The sequence below is a fragment of the Aethina tumida genome, chromosome 4, assembly GCF_024364675.1.
Source record: "Aethina tumida isolate Nest 87 chromosome 4, icAetTumi1.1, whole genome shotgun sequence".
Taxonomy (NCBI): domain Eukaryota; kingdom Metazoa; phylum Arthropoda; class Insecta; order Coleoptera; family Nitidulidae; genus Aethina; species Aethina tumida.
In genome coordinates, this window is record NC_065438.1 from 13859893 (window position 1) to 13878263 (window position 18371).

At 27.3% G+C, this 18371-nt stretch overlaps 3 protein-coding genes across 10 annotated transcripts in view; 2 read left to right on the forward strand and 1 right to left on the reverse strand.

Annotated features, from left to right (window-relative positions):
- The window catches only part of LOC109602828 (four and a half LIM domains protein 2), a 126186-nt gene extending 114708 nt beyond the window's left edge, over positions 1–11478 (forward strand). For all 5 annotated transcript variants that reach the window (XM_049966733.1, XM_049966732.1, XM_049966734.1 and 2 more), the window contains 2 exons: positions 7347–7516; positions 10146–11478. In XM_049966733.1, coding sequence (XP_049822690.1) covers positions 7347–7516; positions 10146–10490 — 515 coding nt within the window. In that variant the 3' untranslated portion in view covers positions 10491–11478. The remainder of the gene's footprint in view (positions 1–7346; positions 7517–10145) is intronic.
- Positions 11479–13046: 1568 nt separating this feature from the next.
- On the forward strand, positions 13047–14984 carry LOC109602825 (eukaryotic translation initiation factor 4E-1A). 3 transcript variants are annotated; one of them, XM_020019268.2, is made up of 6 exons: positions 13068–13205; positions 13626–13670; positions 13899–14074; positions 14145–14322; positions 14378–14465; positions 14580–14984. In XM_020019268.2, the coding sequence occupies exons 1-6, from the start codon at positions 13170–13172 to the stop codon at positions 14741–14743; spliced, it is 687 nt and encodes a 228-aa protein (XP_019874827.1). In that variant the 5' UTR covers positions 13068–13169; the 3' UTR covers positions 14744–14984. The 3 variants fall into 3 exon arrangements, with proteins under 3 accessions (XP_019874829.1, XP_019874827.1, XP_019874828.1); XM_020019269.2 differs by lacking the exon at positions 13068–13205 and adding an exon at positions 13274–13372; XM_020019270.2 differs by lacking the exon at positions 13626–13670 and having other exon boundaries at positions 13047–13205.
- Positions 14985–15409: 425 nt separating this feature from the next.
- Positions 15410–17792, reverse strand: LOC109602827 (FAS-associated death domain protein). 2 transcript variants are annotated; one of them, XR_007547823.1, is made up of 3 exons: positions 17410–17792; positions 16011–17045; positions 15410–15952 (listed from the first exon to the last, which is right to left on the reverse strand). XR_007547823.1 is itself a non-coding variant. In XM_020019273.2 (2 exons), exons 1-2 carry the CDS (start codon positions 17693–17695, stop codon positions 16720–16722), a joined length of 612 nt encoding a protein of 203 aa, XP_019874832.1. In that variant the 5' UTR covers positions 17696–17792; the 3' UTR covers positions 15410–16719. The 2 variants fall into 2 exon arrangements, 1 of the variants encoding a protein (XP_019874832.1); XM_020019273.2 differs by having other exon boundaries at positions 15410–17045.
- Between the last annotated feature and the right edge of the window lie 579 nt (positions 17793–18371).

Consider the following 18371-nt stretch of genomic DNA (forward strand, 5'->3'; position numbering starts at 1 on the left):
TGAACATTCCATAATTTTAAAAAAGATCATAATTCATAATTTTAGTGATGTTCAAACAGTAATTAAAAATATTTTAAAAGCTTTTACTTTTATACATACATATTTAAGTAAAAATCAACATTTTTATTTTGAAAATAGCAATTTTCAAAAATAATAAAATTTTTTGACTTTTCTGGTTTATAAAGCATCACTTTGAGCATTCCATAATTTTAAAAAAGATCATAATTCATAATTTTAGTGATGTTCAAACAGTAATTAAAAATATTTTAAAAGCTTTTACTTTTATACACACATATTTAAGTAAAAATCAACATTTTTATTTTGAAAATAGCAATTTTCAAAAATAATAAAATTTTTTGACTTTTCTGGTTTATAAAACATCACTTTGAGCATTCCATAATTTTAAAAAAGATCATAATTCATAATTTTGGTGATGTTCAAATAGTAATTCAAAATGTCTTAAAAGCTTTTACTTTCTAGTTTATAAAATATCACTTTGCGCATTCTATAATTTTAAAAAAGTAAAAATCCACATTTTTATTTTAAAACTAGCAATTTGATGTTCTATATTTATAAAAAAGATCATAATTCATAATTTTGGTGATTTTCAACCAGTAATTCAAAAATATCTCAAAAGCTTTTACTTTTATTTATTTAAGTACAGCAATTTTTCAAAATAATAGAATTATCATTATTATTATTTAAAAGATATATTAAAAACTTTCTTTTATAAGTGTTTATTTATGTAAAAATCCACATTCTTAATTTGAAAATAGCAATTTTCCAAAAATAATAGAATTATTTGACTTTTATAGTTTATGAAACATCACATCATATGAATTGTATAATTTAAAAAAAAATAATTTTAAGAATGATCAAAAGTCCTAATTTAGGTGATTTTCAAACAGTAATTCAAAAGGTGTTAAAAGCTTTAAGTAAGTACACATTTAAGCAATAATCCACATTTTTATTTGTAAAATAACATTTTTCTAGAAATATTAGAATTTATGACTTGACTAGTTTAGAACATTAATTTGAATATTCTATAATTTAGAAAAGATCAAAATTCCTAATTTTGATGATTTTCAGACAGTAGTTCAAAATGTTTTAAAAGTACTTTTATACGTACATATTTAAGCAAAAGTCCACACTTTTATTTTGAAAATAACATTTTTTCTAAAATAATAGAATTATATGATTTTTATAGTTTAAAACATTATTTTGAATATTCTATAATTTAGAAAAGATCAAAATTCCTAATTTTGGTGATTTTCAGCCAGTGGTTCAAAAAGTCTTAAAAACTTTTACTTTTATGTATACATATTTAAGTAAAAATACACATTTATATTTTGAAAATAGCAATATTTCAAATATAATAGAATTATATAAATTTACTATATTAAAACATCACTTTGAACATTCTATAATTTTAAAAAAGATCATAATTTATAATTTTGGTGATTCAAAATCAGTAATTCAAACTTTCAAGTCTTTGAGCATTCTATAATTTTCTAAAAATATTAAAATTTATAATTTTGGTGATTCAAAAACTCTTTTTTTTTTTTTTGAACTATATATTTATGTAAAAATTACTTTGAATATTTGATGATTTTTAACCAATAATTCAAAACGTTTTACTCTCTTTATTTGTTTAAAAATATAATAAAACAGATGCTTCCTTAATTACTAGTTTTACTTTGTATAAATAAAAAGTTCTAACATAATAATCGTGTACAGTAGCAGTCAAACAAATATAAAATTATAATGGATGCAGTTTGAATACAGAACACCGTCTAAAACACCGATGACTAACAATTAACAACATAATTGGGCTAATTCGAGCCGTCTGTTATTGGACATAAAATAAGCAACAGGTTCTGTTTATCTTGTGCAACGTATTACGTGTCTTTTATTAAACATCACGTCACGACCAACCACCGCATACTCGGAGCAACTCGCCCCGTTTATGGTGGCTTTTCCACACACAAAAACCCATCGTCCATGCCAATCGATTGTCGACGTTTTTCGTCAGTGTGTATCGCCGCACAAGTGACTAATAATAATCTCGGCTCCGGCACGTACTTATATGGAATCCGTTCGGTAGATGCGGCCTTCGGACGATGGTCAAATCGGAATTTTTTCATTAACGCACAAACAGCAGATGACTCAAAAATCACCGTCCCTTTTTCCAGGCCCTGATTAGATACGAAACGACGGTACGACGTTCGAAACGTGAAAAAGAAACACGAAACTGGTACGCTAACATTGACCTCTTTTACTCGCTCATGAATCCCACAGCAACCGTACAAATTAGGATAAATTCCGAATTGTCGCGTTTAACCTACACGACTGGCGGGCCGACCGAGTCCGGTAATTGGCCCGCAATAAAAATTCATTCGTTCTAATTAGCGGGACGCCGATTGGTTTGTAAATATCATAGTCTAATTGATACGTATCAATTAAGTGCGCTGACATTTCCCTTACCGCCATGTAAATCGATACCACTTCACCTGATAGGTAGAAAGTTGTGGGTTTGAGTTATTTTTTCCTCGTTCGATCTGCGATCGTTCGTGATGAAAATACGACGAAAACGCATGCCATGATACCCACTATTCATTGACACTTGCACAGTTTACGGCTATTTTCTATTTGTGTAACAGGCCATCTGTTCAATATCACCGTGTGAGGTTTTGCTGTTTGCATAGAGGAAGTGCTTTCAGCCATTTTCTGCTGCTTACATATTCACAGTGACTGCTCTATCTTAAATTAAATCGATTGCACTGGTTTACAAATTTCAACTTTTGATATTGGATAAATTAAATTATGACAAATTGTGATTTTCAGCAAACCCGATTAAGATGAACGAACCCCATTTGATTAACTTTTTTCAACAATAAATGATTCCAATATTCCAAGTTTTATATTTTTAATCAATAAGCTAGTCAATTACAAATACTTTTAAAATTTACCAAACAAGATCAAATAAAAACTAAATGTGTTGTGAAAGGAAGAACAAGAAGACATAACTTTGCTGCTAAATCTCCATATTCTTCATGTAAATATACTATGTAAACTGATGAAGATGGCTAACTGATATTCCTTGTAATTTTAATTGTATGGGTACTAATTTAAATAGTATCTTCTTCCTGAAAAACAAATTTCAGATTTTATCACAAAGATGAATTGAATTAAAGTGTTTAATTTGGTTTCCTTTTTTGAAAATTTACATGGTTAAAGTGATGAACAAAGTGAAAGGTTATGCCAACATATAACTAAATGGAAAGAAAATTTGAAAGCTTCATGGACAAGCAATTTTATGTCTGTTTCAATCACGTTCCCCATTTGATTAATTTTTTCAACAATAAATGATTACAATTTTCCAAGTTTTATATTTTCAATCAATAAACTATTCAATTACAAATACTTTTAAAACTTAGATGACAAGATCAAATAAAAACTAAGTGTTATGAAACGAAGAGCAGAAAGACAATGTATAAGTTTGCTGCTATATCTCCATATTCTTCATTTAAATGTGCTATGTTAACCGATGAAGATGGCTAACTGATATTCCTTGTAATTTTAATTGTATGGGTACTAATTTAAATAGTATCTTCTTCCTGAAAAACAAATTTCAGATTTTATCACAAAGATGAATTGAATTAAAGTGTTTAATTTGGTTTCCTTTTTTGAAAATTTACATGGTTAAAGTGATGAACAAAGTGAAAGGTTATGCCAACATATAACTAAATGGAAAGAAAATATGAAAGCTTCATGGACAAGCAATTTTATGGCTGTTTCAATCACGTTCCCCATTTGATTAATTTTTTCAACAATAAATGATTACAATTTTCCAAGTTTTATATTTTCAATCAATAAACTATTCAATTACAAATACTTTTAAAACTTAGTAGACAAGATTAAATAAAAACTAAGTGTTGTGACACGAAGAACAGAAAGGCAGTGTATAAGTTTGCTGCTAAATCTTCATATTCTTCATTTAAATCTACTATGTAAACTGATGAAGATGGCTAACTGATATTCCTTGTAATTTTAATTGTATGGGTACTAATTTAAATAGTATCTTCTTCCTGAAAAACAAATTTCAGATTTTATCACAAAGATGAATTGAATTAAAGTGTTTAATTTGGTTTCCTTTTTTGAAAATTTACATGGTTAAAGTGATGAACAAAGTGAAAGGTTATGCCAACATATAACTAAATGGAAAGAAAATATGAAAGCTTCATGGACAAGCAATTTTATGGCTGTTTCAATCACGTTCCCCATTTGATTAATTTTTTCAACAATAAATGATTACAATTTTCCAAGTTTCATATTTTCAATCAATAAACTATTCAATTACAAATACTTTTAAAACTTAGATGACAAGATCAAATAAAAACTAAGTGTTATGAAACGAAGAGCAGAAAGACAATGTATAAGTTTGCTGCTATATCTCCATATTCTTCATTTAAATGTGCTATGTTAACCGATGAAGATGGCTAACTGATATTCCTTGTAATTTTAATTGTATGGGTACTAATTTAAATAGTATCTTCTTCCTGAAAAACAAATTTCAGATTTTATCACAAAGATGAATTGAATTAAAGTGTTTAATTTGGTTTCCTTTTTTGAAAATTTACATGGTTAAAGTGATGAACAAAGTGAAAGGTTATGCCAACATATAACTAAATGGAAAGAAAATATGAAAGCTTCATGGACAAGCAATTTTATGGCTGTTTCAATCACGTTCCCCATTTGATTAATTTTTTCAACAATAAATGATTACAATTTTCCAAGTTTTATATTTTCAATCAATAAACTATTCAATTACAAATACATTTAAAACTTAGATGACAAGATCAAATAAAAACTAAGTGTTATGAAACGAAGAGCAGAAAGACAATGTATAAGTTTGCTGCTATATCTCCATATTCTTCATTTAAATGTGCTATGTTAACCGATGAAGATGGCTAACTGATATTCCTTGTAATTTTAATTGTATGGGTACTAATTTAAATAGTATCTTCTTCCTGAAAAACAAATTTCAGATTTTATCACAAAGATGAATTGAATTAAAGTGTTTAATTTGGTTTCCTTTTTTGAAAATTTACATGGTTAAAGTGATGAACAAAGTGAAAGGTTATGCCAACATATAACTAAATGGAAAGAAAATATGAAAGCTTCATGGACAAGCAATTTTATGTCTGTTTCAATCACGTTCCCCATTTGATTAATTTTTTCAACAATAAATGATTACAATTTTCCAAGTTTTATATTTTCAATCAATAAACTATTCAATTACAAATACTTTTAAAACTTAGATGACAAGATCAAATAAAAACTAAGTGTTATGAAACGAAGAGCAGAAAGACAATGTATAAGTTTGCTGCTATATCTCCATATTCTTCATTTAAATGTGCTATGTTAACCGATGAAGATGGCTAACTGATATTCCTTGTAATTTTAATTGTATGGGTACTAATTTAAATAGTATCTTCTTCCTGAAAAACAAATTTCAGATTTTATCACAAAGATGAATTGAATTAAAGTGTTTAATTTGGTTTCCTTTTTTGAAAATTTACATGGTTAAAGTGATGAACAAAGTGAAAGGTTATGCCAACATATAACTAAATGGAAAGAAAATATGAAAGCTTCATGGACAAGCAATTTTATGGCTGTTTCAATCACGTTCCCCATTTGATTAATTTTTTCAACAATAAATGATTACAATTTTCCAAGTTTTATATTTTCAATCAATAAACTATTCAATTACAAATACATTTAAAACTTAGATGACAAGATCAAATAAAAACTAAGTGTTATGAAACGAAGAGCAGAAAGACAATGTATAAGTTTGCTGCTATATCTCCATATTCTTCATTTAAATGTGCTATGTTAACCGATGAAGATGGCTAACTGATATTCCTTGTAATTTTAATTGTATGGGTACTAATTTAAATAGTATCTTCTTCCTGAAAAACAAATTTCAGATTTTATCACAAAGATGAATTGAATTAAAGTGTTTAATTTGGTTTCCTTTTTTGAAAATTTACATGGTTAAAGTGATGAACAAAGTGAAAGGTTATGCCAACATATAACTAAATGGAAAGAAAATATGAAAGCTTCATGGACAAGCAATTTTATGGCTGTTTCAATCACGTTCCCCATTTGATTAATTTTTTCAACAATAAATGATTACAATTTTCCAAGTTTTATATTTTCAATCAATAAACTATTCAATTACAAATACATTTAAAACTTAGATGACAAGATCAAATAAAAACTAAGTGTTATGAAACGAAGAACAGAAAGACAATGTATAAGTTTGCTGCTAAATCTCCACATTCTTCATTTAAATGTACTATGTTAACCGATGAAAATGGCTAACTGATATTTCTTGTAATTTTAATTGTATGGGTACTAATTTAAATAATATCTTCTTACTGAAAAACAAATTTCAGATTTTATCACAAAGATGAATTTAATTAAAGTGTTTAATTTGGTTTCCTTTTTTGAAAATAATTATAATTTAATAATTTATATATATAATATCCGATTATAATATATTAAGCCAACGATTAGATATGGTTGATTTACTCAACACTTTCTTCTAAATCGGTCTCCTCGTTAAATGTGTCAAGTAAAGACAAACCGAAAAATATGTTCGTGTTCAGCACACCAGAATTACACTAAATTTTTTGTTTTCTCCCAACAAATATCCGACGTTACGAATTAATCAAAACGGCAATCGGCCACAAACACACGTTCCATTTTCCAGACATAATTCAACATTGACGTGACCCAATTCGAAAAGAAACGCAAAATTATGGCTTTGCATGCTGGCTGCAGTTCATCGATCGTGCCCATCGCCCTTGGATCCACTTTTATGTCGCGAATTGAACAAATAAATCCGAAAGTTTACGTGCGAATTGCATGTGGGTGATGTTCGGTTGCAACGTCTAGACAAGAATTCGTAAAATTCCACGAATTTGAACGCTTGAAAAAGGTCCAATTCAATTTCTCGACTTTGGCCCGCGTTACCGGAAACCCGACGACACAAACGCCGTACCGGGCCGTGTTGTTTTCTTTCTTTTGCGGGTGCCAGAAGACGCCGACCGGGTCGCGTGACTCGGTTGTTTATCAATCCCCCCGTAAAAAGCGATACGACTATTATAGCCCCCGTTTACTAAACTTAAACTGGGCGATTTACATATTTTTTCCAACGTTCGTTTTAAAAGTGAATGAACCGCACGTACGATCCGGATTATCACCACATGAGGGAAAATGATTTATTTAAAAAAATAATGTGTTTGAACCACGCATTAAAGTAATATTTTCTGTTGCAGGAACTAAGAAAATGGAGTACAAAACTAGGCAGTGGCACGAGAAGTGCTTCTGCTGTTGCGTCTGCAAGGTCCCAATTGGAACCCAAAGTTTCATTCCACGTGAACAAGAGATCTACTGTGCCGGATGCTACGAGGAGAAGTTTGCCACCCGTTGCATCAAATGCAACAAGGTAAATAAACACTTTTAATATTTTATGTATAATAAATTGTGCATATATTAATTTTTAATATGAAAAAGGTAAATTGAAATTTCGGTTTTATTAAAATTTATGGATCGGAAAAAATACATTCTTATTCTTAATCTATCATGTTTACCAAAATTCTCTGTTAAATATTTCAGTCATAATTTGGGACCATGTGGAACACGTTCAATAATAAATAAAGTCTCCTAATTCTATAACATTTGGTTCAATTGTTTATTCAATGTACTTTTTTCATGATGAATTTCATTGTGAATTAGACAATTAGAATAATTAGAAAATTTTTAAAAATTGTAAAAATTATAAAAATTATGAAAGTTATAAAAATTATAAAAATTATAAAAATCTTAAAAATTATGAAAAATATAAAAATTGTATAAATTAAAAATTTTTTAAATATTATAAAAGTTTTAAAAATTATAAAAATTTTATAAAAACTTTAAGTATTATAAAAAATATAAAAATTTACATTAATTATAAAAATTACAAATATAAAAATTAATAAAATTAATTATAAAAATTATAAAAATCACAAAAATTATAAAAATTACAAAGTATTATAAAAAATATAAAAATTTACATTAATTATAAAAATTACAAATATAAAAATTAATAAAATTAATTATAAAAATTATAAAAATCACAAAAATTATAAAAATTACAAAAATTATAAAAATCACAAAAATGACAAAAATTATAAACATTATAAAAATTACAAAAATTATAAAAATCTTAAAAATTATAAAAAATATAAAAATTGTATAAATTAAAATTTTTTTAAATATTATAAAAGTTTTAAAAATTATAAATATTTTGTAAAAATTTTAAGTATTATAAAAAATATAAAAATTTCAAAAACTAAAAAATATAAAATTTACATAAATTATAAAAATTTTAAATATTATAAGTTTTAAAAATTATAAAAATTATAAAGATTATAAAAAGCATAAAAATTATAGAAATTTAAAAAATATAAAAATTTACATTAATTATAAAAATTACAAATATAAAAATTAATAAAATTAATTATAAAAATTATAAAAATCACAAAAATTATAAAAATTACAAAAATTATAAAAATTATAAAAATCACAAAAATGACAAAAATTATAAAAATTATAAACATTATAAAAATTATAAAAATAAAAATTACAAAAATTATAAAAATTATAAAGTTTATAAAAATCACAAAAAATATAGAAATTTAATAAATATAAAAATTTAACAATATTCAAAAATTATAAAAGTATAAAATGAAATTCAAATTTGAGATACTTTCTTCAGGAAGAATTTTTTAGAATTACTTCATTATTGGACGTGTTCTTTCCTTTTATCCCTCAAAAATTTTTGCCACCTATCAATTTAATTTTAATATTGATAAATAAGTACAAGTAAACATTAATAAAAACATATTACTGTATTTATAAAACTTTGTTATGACAAAATGTTTTTAATTACAAGGCAATAACATTCAGAAAATATTATCATAATAAACTGCCATATTATATTTTTTATGAACAATCTAATAAAGCATAATATAATTTAATATTTTTATTACAGATGCATAAGGATTAAATTCAAACATTTACGAAATATGTCTAGCTGTTGCTTTGTGACAAAAATTATGTGACAATTACTGTGAAAATAACAAATTATAAGAATACCTAAAATCAACTTCACAATAGCCTAATGACTATTATTAAAAAGTACAAAAGAAAATAAATTACATAAAAAATAAATTAGCAACAAACATTAATTGCATTGTAGAATATTACATATATTATTTATAAACCATTATTATGACAAATCTTTAATTACGAGGCATAATATCAAGAAAACATAATAATAAACTGTTATATTCATTATAAACAATTAAGTAATACATAATGGAACCTGTTTTTTTAACAAATACAATCGAATAAGTTCAAGTATGGAAAATATATATATATACGTCGTACACCCTAAAAATAGAATGTATTGATACGTTGTTATGATTATAACTTTCTATAAGAAAATTCTATATTAAAATTGAAAAATAAGTGTTTACTCTCAGTTATACGACAATTAGTGAGAAAGTAACATATTAAAAGAGTACCATGCCTAAAAACAACTCCAGAATAGCCTAATTAACATTATTAAAAAGCACAAAAGAAACTGAAATACACAAAAACTAATTAAACTAATTAATTACGATCATTCGAACATTTTTATGGCCTCATCAGTAAACAGTAAAAAAGGAAATGGAAGACTTGGATGTTCAAATTGAATTAATTTGGAATAAAATTAGCAACAAAACAATTAAATTAATAGAAAGTTGTCTTGGATACATTAATGTGTTACCACGCATTCATTTTAAATTTTTGCGTTTTATAGTATCTTTCTTAAAATTGTGTTTTATGTGTATGTTTTACGATTTTATGTGAACAGAATATGTTACTTTCCATGAGAAATTACTGTTTTCCTTTTCCCTTTCTTCTTCCACAAATAAAATTTCAATTTACCTCTAGTATCATTGTATTGTTTAGTATTTATTTAAAAAAATGAATTTATATGGAAAATTCATCAATTTGTTGATGGTAACGTGAATAATTATGTTTAGGTCATCACCAGCGGCGGCGTGACCTACAAGAACGAGCCGTGGCACAGGGAGTGCTTCACCTGCACCCACTGCCAGAAGAGCCTGGCCGGCGAGCGCTTCACCAGCCGCGACGAGAAGCCCTACTGCGCCGAGTGCTTCGGCGAGCTGTTCGCGAAACGCTGCTTCGCCTGCAACAAGCCCATCACCGGCATCGGCGGCACCAAGTTCATCTCGTTCGAGGACCGCCACTGGCACAACGACTGCTTCCACTGCGCCTCGTGCAAGACCAGCCTGGTGGGACGCGGCTTCATCACCGACCAGGACGACATCATCTGTCCCGAATGCGCCAAGCAGAAGCTCATGTAGATCTGTTCGGGTGTCCCACGTCCAAATCTGTAACTACGGCTTGCCGTTCGCCATCGGCCGGCCAAGGCGGGGGCTTATGGCATGCTCGTAGGGTTAAAACAGTATAAATTATTTTTTTAATGTAACACTATACACTTTTTTTGTAAAACACACAAGACACTCACACGAACACTTATCTCACACACACAGATTACACACCGAAAAAAAAATGTAGAAAACCACAAAAAAATGTGAGTCATGTTTTTTGATGTAAATGTTGATTTATTTTAATTTTGTTAAAAATATTTTTCTATTTATATTGTCGCGATATTACTTAGATTATGCTTATTTATTCTAAATAATAAATTGTTTATTGAAGTGCATAATACTTTAAGGAATAGTTTTATTTTTAATTATTTTTTTGAAAATTTTAGCAATACGGAACAAAGCTGTAAATTCTAAATGAACCAGTTGCCTTAAATTTGTAATATCATATACATGTATATCTACACTAGTTAGTGTTATTGGGAATTTACTTAATGTTATATTTTTACGCTATTCTCCTCTTCTATAGAGAATATACGTTTTAAATAAATGTTCTCTATAAAGCCATATCAAGTTTTAAAGCATATGAGAGAGAATGGGTTTCTGTAATCTTTTTTTAAATGTATATTGTTGCTGTTTGTTGTGGATACTAAATATGTATACAGCTTTAGAGCATTTATGAAAATGAGCAATTTGGTGCTAATTCAGTAGAGTAGAATTTATTAGTTATTATTTAAGTTTAGAAGGATTTTAAATATATATATTATTTTATTTTATAAAACTTATTATATTAACTAAATTGTTATTAATATTTGTTTTAGATCTTAACATTTATGTACATTTTAATCAAGTACATTGTAACTTTTTTGGATTGTTACAAACTGTTATGCTTTTTAAAATGATATACAGGGCTTTGCTTTAGGGACATTGTTATATTATATTCCTTAATAAAATATTAAAGTGACTTTCTTTTTTTATTATGTATTAGTTTTGTTTTTTAATATCCCCCTACGAAATTGCCATTACCTTTTTTATCCATTTAGTAAAAATTTAACTAGTTCATAGACTTTTATTGTGGTTGTGACCAGAAAAATAACACAGAACAAATTGACAGACTCAGAAAACGAAATCTTTTCTTGTCTACTAGGAAAATCAAAACTGAATCAATTGAGTCATAAAATATCAGTATGTCTAAAAGACTATCCAGAAGTTTAGACCCTAGATACACTACGAAAATTTTAAAACATGGTGGAGGAAACGTTATGGTTTGGTGTTCCTTTTCTTGGCATGTATTGAACCACAAATTAACAGTTTTCTGTTTGAAAATATCTTGAGAGATGTAATAGATCCATTTGTCAATGATGATTTTTTTGCATGATAATTATTCGAATAATGCGTCCAAAGCAGGACAATTTAATATATTGTTTATTTTTTATTGTTCCTCATTGCTCTCTGTGAATTTAAATCGATTATTTACTAATAAAACTGTAAGAAAAATTATAATTCATATAATTTGTTACCAAGACCGAGGGAACAAGATGAGATGGTAAAGAGTTTACTGCTAAATAAGCATTAGAAAAAATTTTAGGAAAACTGACAGTGGCAGGATAGGAAAAAATTCGTCTGTGTTCGTAAAACTTGAAACAAAATATTAAATTAAATAATACAAATTTAATCATTTAAAATTAAAGTTGCTATATTTGTGTCCAGTTCCATTCAGACACAATACTAAAATGAAAAATTTTAAATTAAATGTTTTTTTGAAATAAGTCTCCACATGATAATATATCTAATCAAAGTAATACCTTTAATAATTTATCTCCAAAGAAAACAATTAAAAATGAAAATTGAATTCTTAGATATGACGTTAATTTTAATTGATAATTGACTTGTACAACTGAAAATAGAAAAAGTGTTTTTCAAAAAGAAATAAAATATGTAGTTTAAATTTTGATATTCTCTTTAAATTTAAATATATATAAAACAATAATAATAAATTATTATTTTAACATTTGTGAATGTGAAATATTCGTACTTAGTGTCAGTTTTAGTTTCTCATTTCAAAATTACTAAAATACTATTAAAAATTTACAATTGTATTTAAGCAAAATATAATTTTATAAAATATTCTTCCATTATAGATTTTAGTGGAGGCTATTTTGGGCTGCACCAGGTAAAATCTAAGGCTCAAAATAGTTTTCCCCAACTATTATTATTATTGTAAATTATGTTTTGGAAGTCGTAAAGCAAATTTAATCACAACTTAAGAGGATACAAATATAAAATCCAGGTAAATTATACCCCACTGTTCTATAATTAAAGAAGACAGTTCCATAAAAATTGAAATTGATGAAACAAAAAAAAATGAAACATATTAGAAAAATGTAGAACATTTAGCTTCGAAAACCTATCATCGATGACATATTCAGATAAATTAAAAATGTATTGGGAACCCTGTATAACTATGTTTTAAATTAAAACCATGGATATGCAAAACTCACTGTAATTTGTTCCCTAATTTTTTTCAATCAATATACTTTTTTTATACTTTTTTTACATGCCATCAAAAAAGTGAAATTCTACATCAGTTTAGTGTGTGGCGTCGAACAAGGAGAAGCGACCAGCGCTCTGCATTTACAAAAAAACATTCCGAAAATGGTTAAAATTCCGTATCCAACATACCATCGAAGGGTAAGAAAACATTAGTCAATCTGACAGCAAATTGAATTCCGGTATTTCTCATAGTTACATTATTTTGACATTAAATATTTCCGTAAGTCAGTCAACTACCACATCATTTTTTGCTTACATAATGTTTTATAAGTGATAGAAACCAAAAACGGGGCTCCAAAATGACTGTGAGTATTCGAGCTATTTAAAATACCGTTCTCCCGCCGGTTAATACCAGACATACGTCCACTTAGTCATAAACTTACAAATTTGACATTCAACATCGTGCAGGTACAAAACACATTTTGCACATATTCTTCATCAAAACATCCCCCGCAAATTGTTGTTCAGTACACCATCAACATTTGTGAACTACAGATCTCCCTTTAGGGCGTTTGGTGTTGTTGTGTTGGCATTGGTTGAACGTACGTTCTTTTGCAGGCTTGCAGCTCGGCCATCAAAATGTCGAATTCTGTGGAACTTGAGGTAAAAATATAATTATCAATATGTATAAGCCGATTCGTAAAATTCCGCACGTCGTTTTCGAAATTATCAAGTTTGCCTTTTTTGGTAACCTGGTAACGGTGTAACAAACATTTTCATAAACTGCCATATTGTGAAGCAGCCGAAAACAATTTAGGACGTTACTTTTTGTGTTGTTGATGTGAATGTATTACAGCAGTTGCTTTATTTATTAACCGTTTTAACTTGTAGAACGAGAAGAATGATCAGAAAACTGATGTAAATGAAATAGAACAAATGGATTACTCAATTAAGCATCCCTTGCAAAACTCTTGGACCCTGTGGTACTATGAAAATGATCGAACACAAACTTGGGAGAAGAATCAAAAGGAAATCGTTTCCTTTCAAACTGTAGAGGACTTTTGGAGGTATGTTGTGTTATGCTGGCACAGTTCATTTTTCAATCACATGTATAACTCATTCACCTTGCCATTTTAGTTTGTACAATCATGTTAAGCCAGCCAGCGAATTGCGACAAGGTACTGACTATTCTCTTTTCAAAAAAGGAATAAGACCAATGTGGGAAGATGAAGCCAACAAGCGTGGTGGCAGATGGTTGCTTAGCTTAGAAAAAAGACAGAGAAATAATGAACTAGATAGATATTGGCTGGACATTGTAAGTCATTCACTATATACTATGATTATTTACTCCTAACTGACTTTTCTTTTAGATCTTGTGTTTGATTGGTGAAGCTTTTGAGCATTCTGATGATGTATGTGGAGCTGTAGTCAATATTAGACAAAAGGGTGATAAAATTGGTGAGTTTTGTTTTATTTATAGTTACTATATCAATAAGCATAAGTTAACTTGATTAATTCTACTCTAAATTACCTAGTATACTTTTGAAATACATAAAATTTGTGTTGCTTTAGCTGTATGGACTTCTGATGCGTCAAACAGTGCTGCAGTGATGGAAATTGGTAAAAAATTGAAGGATAGATTGCACATACCACCAAGAACGACGTTAGGTTTCCAAGTGCACCAAGATACAATAGATAAGACTGGTTCTGTCTCCAAATATTCCTACACTGTTTAAACAGGGCGATATTCTAAATTTAGCTCAGTTTTTTGTTTATTAATATATTGTAACTGTATTTTTTGTAACTTCCTTAGTATTGGTAATTGAGTTCGAATGATTTATTACACTAGTTTTGGAAAATATTTATTGTTTTTTGTTTCTCTTGAGGACACTTTTTTGTTACAAAAAATAAGATATATTGATGCATTGAATATATTTTATAACATTTACAGATTTTAATTACAATCTATAGATCTTATTTCCTGTATATTATTTAGGAACAAATTTAATGACTTCATTATTCCTTATTCCTCCTTATGCATAAAAAATATTTAAATAATATTGGCAATAATTTAATTACTTAAGCTTATTAAAATTCACTAAAATAGAGGTGAAAATTAAACTATATTAGGAATGTACAAATATATTTAATGTCAATAAATTTTTGAGTATATCAGTTTTTTTATATTCAATAAATCTTTTTGAAAAATTTATTATAACTACTAATGTATTGCGACTAGGAAATTTGCAGTATAATCTCTAAATCAGAATTCTATCCATCAAAAGGTATATTAAAACAAGAGTAATAAAATTATAAACTAAAATATTAAATCTTATATTTTTCATATTTACTGATTTATCCAAATAACTATATATTTTCGTTACATATAAAAATAAAATATATATAATAAAAATATTTAATAAAATAAATGTTTAAGCAAATCAAGAGATTAATATCAAAAATTCAAAAATATGCTCCACTTTTCTCAAGCCAGTTATTTCGATCGCATCACAAATGGTAGTTCTATTTGCTTTACATGTTTCGAGGTGGTACTGCAAGACCTACCTCCTAATTTTCTTATGGAATTGCACTTCCTTATTCTTCCTCTCGGAACTACTCAATTGACTTGCAAATTATTTTCAGTGTTAACTTGATATATTCTGCACTCATGTGTAGTCGTAGAAAATAATGTAGATTATCGATGGGCGGTACTAATTTTTATTTAATTTAGTCTTGTTTAAATACAGTACACTTCAAATGACAATTTTGAATGACATAAAAAAAAAATGCTCTACTTTCCTCAAGTCACTTCTCTTGGGACGCATTTAAGGACACAATTGTAGTTCTAACTTTTTGCTTCATATGTTTAGAGGTGGTACTGCAAGATCTGCTTCCTAATTTCCTTATGGAATAGAATTTTATATGTGATTCATAAGTTCTTTTCCCTGAAATACCCAATAGACTTATAAATTAATTGTAGTGTTAACTTCATTTAATATGTACTCTTAGGTAGTAGGAGAAAATAATGTAAACTGTTGGTTGATATACTAATTGGTTATAAATAACCAAATATACTTCAAATGACAATAATTTTTAATGACACAAAAAAATTTATATATTGTTTTAACAGTATGAACGTCAAATAGTGTTGAAATGATGAAAAATAGAGGGACATATTGCACATTCCGCCAAGAACAATGCTATGATTTCCAAGTTCACGATCAAGTTCAAGATAGGATAATATGAGATAGATAAGACTGATAACTTCTTAGTTCTCCTTATAAATAAAAATATCTAGATAACATTGGTTATAATTTAGTTTCTTAATGAAATACTTTTTATTTATTTATTAAAATTGTAACTAATAGAGGAGAAAATAAACTACATTAAGAATGTATAAATATATTTAATGTCATTAAATTTTTGTACATAATATAGTTAATATAAGAAACAAACTAAATTGTACAACTACTAATACATTAACAAAAATATATTGTCAAAATTGATTTTAACATTTTTTCTTGCATAAATTTATTAGGACTAGAAAATTTATATAAATCAAATTTAAAATATCAAAGAGTAAAAATGAGATTTTATGAAACAAAATTGTCAAAGGAAATATTAAACTTGTATCATATTTCTGATACTCATCAACTGATTTACCCTAATAGATATGTATATAAAAAAGGAAGTAAAAAATATTTGAATAAAATTAAAAGTGATATGGGTAAATCAAGTGATGAGTATCAAAAATATGCTCTATTTCCTTTCGTAAATCATTCCTCTTTGCCCTCATTAAGGCATCACAAATAGTTGTTCTCAGTCTATTTTTTTCACAAGTTTGGATGTGATATTGCAAAACCTGCCGAGTCATTTCACTTATGGATTTGAATTTTGCGTCCAATTCATCAATTTTTCCTTCAGAAATTCCTAATTGTCTAGCAAATTCCTTCCAGTATTTGCCAATCTCATTGCAAATTTTATCCTGCACTCTAATCAGGATATCTCTATTTACTTCTTGGAATATTGAAGGATGTCCTAATAAAATATATAATTAATAATGGTTTTTGTTATGAAAATAAAGTTACTACTGATTTATATTATGCACATATGTTTATATATATGAATAGGAGTACAATAATTAGTAACAAGCTTTTAAAATTTACATATTTGTGTAACCTATATTTTTGTGCATGTTTAGTTTTTATGTGTATTCTTGTATTCATACTTTTTGTTTTGATAATTTTGATATTTTGAATTGACACATATATCAATCCAACATGTTAATTTATATAATATTTAATATTAATTTGAAATACAAACAAACACATAAGCATGTACATGTGTCAATAAACATTTACAACAGCTACCATCTTTATAACATCTAAAAAAACATTGGTACCTGGGCTACTGGGTTGAGGGTTCTGTCGTATAGTTAAAATACTTATTCCCATGAGGTCTGCAATATCGTCCATTAGGTGTGTGTCCCCTGAATGCAAACACAATCGTTTTTCCAAAACCGTAACTAAATCATTCATTGTTTCTATTCGGTCGAGATCTCTTTTTGAGTTTATTTCACGCCATAAAGACATTTTCACTGAATTAAGAGTGTCTCTTGAACATTGTGTGTTTGTAAGTTTGTTTCTCATTTCTTGATACTTATATTCTAAAGACGTTGTACCTGCCATTTTCGCAGTTCAATCACTACGATCATCGGACACGTAATAATTTATCTTATATTATTATTATTATCAGCACATGAAAATACAACTACGGTTGGTTATGTTGGTTCAGCAAAAACTAAAATAGAACAAAATTGCAAGATGGGTTGCATATATCGGCTCCCGCAGTTTGTGCTTAAAAATGAATGTCAATTGATATAGTCTATAATTAAAGGTAGATACGTATGTAAAGTCCATTCACTAAACGTATATCGATGACTTATCCTTACTTACCTTTAAACTAAAATATTTATAATTTTATTATTTACAGTGTTGTTATATATAAAAAATAATAATAAGTTAAATTTAACAAATACTTTTTATTCTAATTTGGTTTAAAAACACATATAATATTAAACTTCGTTTTTTATTGACATAAAGATCTGAAAAAGAAATTTAAAGTTAAAATATCCTTAGACATTTCTTGTAAGTGTATACTATGTAGATGGTTAACACAATTTTATTCTTCTTCAAATAGAGCTAGCTACGAGTTTATGTCTAAAGCCAATGGTTTCCAATATTTGTAAAAAAGTACAAGCTTTGAAAAATATTTTCAAAGAAATTTGAGAACTAATTAAATCGAAGGTGTAGAAACAATCCATTTTCATCATTAACTTAAATTAAAGCCAATCTGGAGTAAAGG

Coding starts and splice junctions, on each gene's coding strand:
- LOC109602825 (XM_020019268.2), top strand. CDS start 13,170: ATGGTTAAAATTCCGTATCCAACATACCATCGAAGG. Junction 13,206..13,625: donor ATCCAACATACCATCGAAGG/GTAAGAAAACAT, acceptor GTTCTTTTGCAG/GCTTGCAGCTCGGCCATCAA. Junction 14,466..14,579: donor ACAAAAGGGTGATAAAATTG/GTGAGTTTTGTT, acceptor GTGTTGCTTTAG/CTGTATGGACTTCTGATGCG.
- LOC109602827 (XM_020019273.2), bottom strand. CDS start 17,695: ATGGCAGGTACAACGTCTTTAGAATATAAGTATCAAGAAATGAGAAAC. Junction 17,046..17,409: donor CCCTCAACCCAGTAGCCCAG/GTACCAATGTTT, acceptor ATATTTTATTAG/GACATCCTTCAATATTCCAA.